Source organism: Lathyrus oleraceus, chromosome 5, assembly GCF_024323335.1.
Source record: "Lathyrus oleraceus cultivar Zhongwan6 chromosome 5, CAAS_Psat_ZW6_1.0, whole genome shotgun sequence".
Taxonomy (NCBI): Eukaryota; Viridiplantae; Streptophyta; class Magnoliopsida; order Fabales; family Fabaceae; genus Lathyrus; species Lathyrus oleraceus.
Window position 1 is genome coordinate 16667181 of NC_066583.1, and position 4473 is coordinate 16671653.

The following is a 4473-nucleotide window of genomic DNA, read 5'->3' on the forward strand; positions in this document are numbered from 1 at the left end:
TATATATTATATATATATAATATATATATATATATATATATATATATATATATATATATATAATATATATATATATATATATATATATATATATATATATAATATATATATATATATATATATATATATATATATATATCGCATTCCAGGTCATTTGACCTCGGTTTTTCAATAACTAGGGTAAAAATTTCGTAATGAAATATATTATTTGTAGTTATGTCAACACTTAGTAAATTGCACTTCATGCTAGGTACATAGAGTACATCTTTGATCATAGATTTTGCTCAATTACTCCTTTGAATGACTATGTTGCCAGCATCTTTTACTTGCAATGAGCTATTATCTACAAGCCCGACCTTTCTCTTCTTCGGCAACCTGTGAATCGAGCAACCTGTGCCGAGGAACCACATCTTAGAGTCGGCATGCTCATCTTCAACTACAACCATAGGCACCACACCATCTGAATCATCTGAGTCTTGACGTGCAAGATTTGCTCCTTCATCATCCTTGCCTTTTGTCGCTCCCTTATCTTTCTTGTACCAGCAATTATTGGTCAAGTGACCCTATTTTTCACAGTTATAACATTGCACACTTTTCTTCTTCTGTTTGTCTTTCTGATATGAGGTTCCTTCTCCTCTTTTTGAGGATTCAGAAGCCCTATCATCAACCTTATACTTTTGAGAGTTCACCCAAGATTTCTTGCTCTGACTCTTGTCTTCTTTGCCCTTGAACTTCTTGAAAACACCATGCTTCTTCTATGTTTGGGCCTACAGTGCTTGTATCGAAAATTGAACCCTTTTCCTTTCGACAATCCTTAACTCATGTGCCTCCAATGAACAAACAAAATCTTCCAATTTTAAGGTTTCAAGATTGTTGGATTCTTGAATGACTACGATAACGTGATCAAAGTGAGAGATCAATGTACGCATTACGTTCTCAACTATCATCTTATTCGTTAGAACTTCACCACAACCTTTTATGAGATGAACCCAATTTTGCACCTTCGAGATATAACATGAAATATTTTCATCTTCTCCCATTTGCAGTAACTCATATTGCCTTCACAGTGTCTGCAACTTGATAAATTTAATCTTCTCACCTCCTTCATAATACTTGACAAGAATATCGCATGCCTCATTTGTCAATTCAACATCAAAAATTCAGTCAAAATTCATCGTATCTAATGCAAATTGAATACAAAATGAAACCTTGTAATCATTCTTATTGGCTACCTTGTGAGTGATTCTCTGAGCATCGCTTGCATTGTTAGCAAGCTCAGGAACGCCATTAGTAACCACTTCAAGGGTGTTATGAAAACCAAATAATGATTGCATATGTTTTCTCCATCGGGTTCAATTATTGCCATTAAGAATTGAAAGAGAATTGGTAATAACATTGCTATCATTCATCTTTGCAGCGAGTACGATTCACGATCCCTGGAAACACGACCATTGACGTGCAATTCTTGAAATTTCGATCAAGAAGAACAAACCAGACACCAATATCAATTTGTAAGTGCATAAGCATTTTGGGTGGGGATGGAATGTGTGTGAGTGCGGTGGTGAGTGTGTGCGTGAGAGAGAGATATAATTGTATTAATTGATTTTTAAAACCGAATTATACTATAAATGTATTTATATACAATAGATTACTTGTAACCCAAATAGTTAGCATAATTAACTAACTAATTTGCTAACCAAACAACCAATTATCTTAGATTATCAATTTATCCGTTGAAATTCTTTTTCCTTTCTGATTTGTATTTGTTGGTGTTTGATTTGAATGATTTCCTTTTTATATGTTTGAATCCTAAACTAAATATAATAATGGAATTTATTTCTTGAAATCAATATTATCAACAACGATAATCTATTTTTTCATAGAAATCGTGTTATACATACTTATTAAGTAAGAGATTGGAACATTTAGAATTATTAGTTAAAAAATATAGTTTACCCTAAGTTATACTGACTTATAATTTATAGGATAAAGATTGTCACAATTTATAAATTAATTAAGAAAAATGAAAGTAAATATTTAATCATAAACTTGTTCATATGATCAATCGATCGTCAACCTCCTGAGACCAGCAAATGAGACTTAGCTGAGCAAAGTTTTGCCAACCCAATCATAATTATTATTATTACAACACACATATATTATTTAGAGTACCAAACAAAGTGACAATACATACCATTATTTAGAGTACGAGTCAAAGTGACAAGGATGTTTCAGAGAGAGCCATATGCTGTGTGTCATTAAAATGTCTATATAAGCACACCATCAACCTGTTCTTCAATTCTCATTATTCCTACATGCACGCATATGTATTGTATCTAGCTATTTCAGTATCAAACCCAAATTAATTGAACACATTCTTCTCTCCCAATACTAAGTGTTTCATTGATCAATCAATATAATAACCGACACTTAATCAAGATATATATGGCGGAGGGAAAAACATCGGTTGAGAAGTCTCTAGAAGATTTCGATCCCCATGCTAAACCTCCATCCAACAACTTTGCTTTCGCTTGTGCAATATTGGCTTCCATGACTTCCATTTTACTTGGTTATGGTAAGTACTAAAGCAACTACATATAGATACATGAATGAACATGAACATGAAGTTAACTATATGAATGTTATATTATGCAGATATTGGGGTGATGAGTGGAGCAGTTATATACATAAAAAGAGACCTCAAACTGTCCGACGTCCAAATCGAAATACTCGTAGGCATCATCAACCTTTTCTCCTTGATAGGTTCCTGCCTCGCCGGCAGAACCTCCGATTGGATTGGCCGCCGTTACACCATCGTCCTCGCAGGTGCCATTTTCTTCGCCGGTGCAATCCTCATGGGATTCTCTCCCAACTTTCCCTTCCTCATGTTCGCCCGCTTCATCGCCGGCATTGGAATCGGCTACGCCCTCATGATCGCCCCTGTCTACACCGCCGAAGTCTCCCCCGCTTCCTCTCGCGGCTTCCTCACTTCATTCCCTGAGGTACTATCCGCAAAAATTCTAATTAATTAAATAAACTATTATTTGTGTTAATATTATGAATTATGATTAGGTATTCATCAATGGAGGGATATTACTTGGATACATTTCAAACTATGGATTCTCGAAGCTTCCACTTGAAATAGGATGGAGAGTGATGCTCGGAATCGGAGCCATTCCTTCTGTGATCTTAGCCGTCGGAGTGTTAGCCATGCCAGAGTCACCTCGCTGGCTAGTTATGAAGGGAAGATTCAGTGATGCTATAAAAGTTCTCAACAAAACCTCTAATTCCGAACAAGAGGCTCGGCTTAGGCTCGTTGAAATCCAAGCCGCGGCTGGGATTCCCGAGAATCACAACGACGGCGTCGTTTCAGTGAATAAAAGTGATAAAAGAGAAGGTACTACTACTGTGTGGAAAGAGTTGTTTCTTTATCCTACACCCGCAGTTCGTCACATAGTTATTGCTGCTCTTGGGATTCATTTCTTTCAACAGGCTTCTGGTATAGACGCCGTCGTTTTGTATAGTCCTACGATTTTCCGTAAAGCTGGGCTTGAATCTGATACGGAGCAGTTACTTGCAACCGTAGCCGTTGGATTGGCGAAAACGGTTTTCATCTTGGTAGCTACTTTTTTGTTGGATCGGGTCGGGCGTCGACCCTTATTATTGTCGAGTGTTGGTGGAATGGTGATTTCGCTGCTCACTCTTGCGGTGAGTCTCACGGTGGTTGATCATTCGCACGTGAGGAAGATGTGGGCCGTTGGATTGAGTATTGCATCTGTTTTATCCTACGTGGCGACGTTTTCGATTGGTGCGGGTCCCATTACTTGGGTTTATAGTTCTGAGATTTTTCCGTTGCGGCTACGCGCTCAAGGTGCGTCTGCGGGGGTGGTGGTGAATAGAGTGACTAGTGGGGTAATTTCAATGACGTTTTTGTCCTTGTCTGATAAGATAAGTATTGGAGGGGCTTTCTTTCTATTTGGTGGAATTGCAGCTTGTGGATGGATTTTTTTCTATACATTACTTCCTGAAACACAGGGTAAGACTCTTGAGGAAATGGAAGGGTCTTTTGGTAAATTCGGAGGGAAGTCAAATACCAAGGACTCTACTGACCATGATAATGGAGAGATCTAATTCGCCAATTAGGGAGTAATCAAAATTATGATCAACTAATACTCAATTATGGAGTAATCAAAATTATGATCAACTAATACTTGAGTTAAGTCAATATATAAAAATAAGGCTCAATACATGTTTTAATATTTTAATTTAATTTAATATTTTATTTTAATTATTTAATTAAAAAATATTACGAGTTAATTTTTTAACTTCATTTTCATTATTTTATTTGATTTTTTCTATTAATTTAAAAAAAATATTAAATTTTGATACATGAAATGACAGCAAAATTATTGATATAAAAAATTGATATACGGGTTAAAATTTAAATTAACACACTAGAAAGAACAGATAAAT

At 35.8% G+C, this 4473-nt stretch overlaps 1 protein-coding gene across 1 annotated transcript; it reads left to right on the top strand.

Annotated features, from left to right (window-relative positions):
* The first annotated feature begins 2434 nt into the window (after positions 1–2434).
* LOC127085779 (polyol transporter 5) lies at positions 2435–4257 on the top strand. Its single transcript, XM_051026319.1, has 3 exons — positions 2435–2575; positions 2656–3002; positions 3073–4257. Exons 1-3 carry the CDS (start codon positions 2446–2448, stop codon positions 4129–4131), a joined length of 1536 nt encoding a protein of 511 aa, XP_050882276.1. The 5' UTR covers positions 2435–2445; the 3' UTR covers positions 4132–4257.
* The last annotated feature ends 216 nt before the right edge of the window (positions 4258–4473 follow it).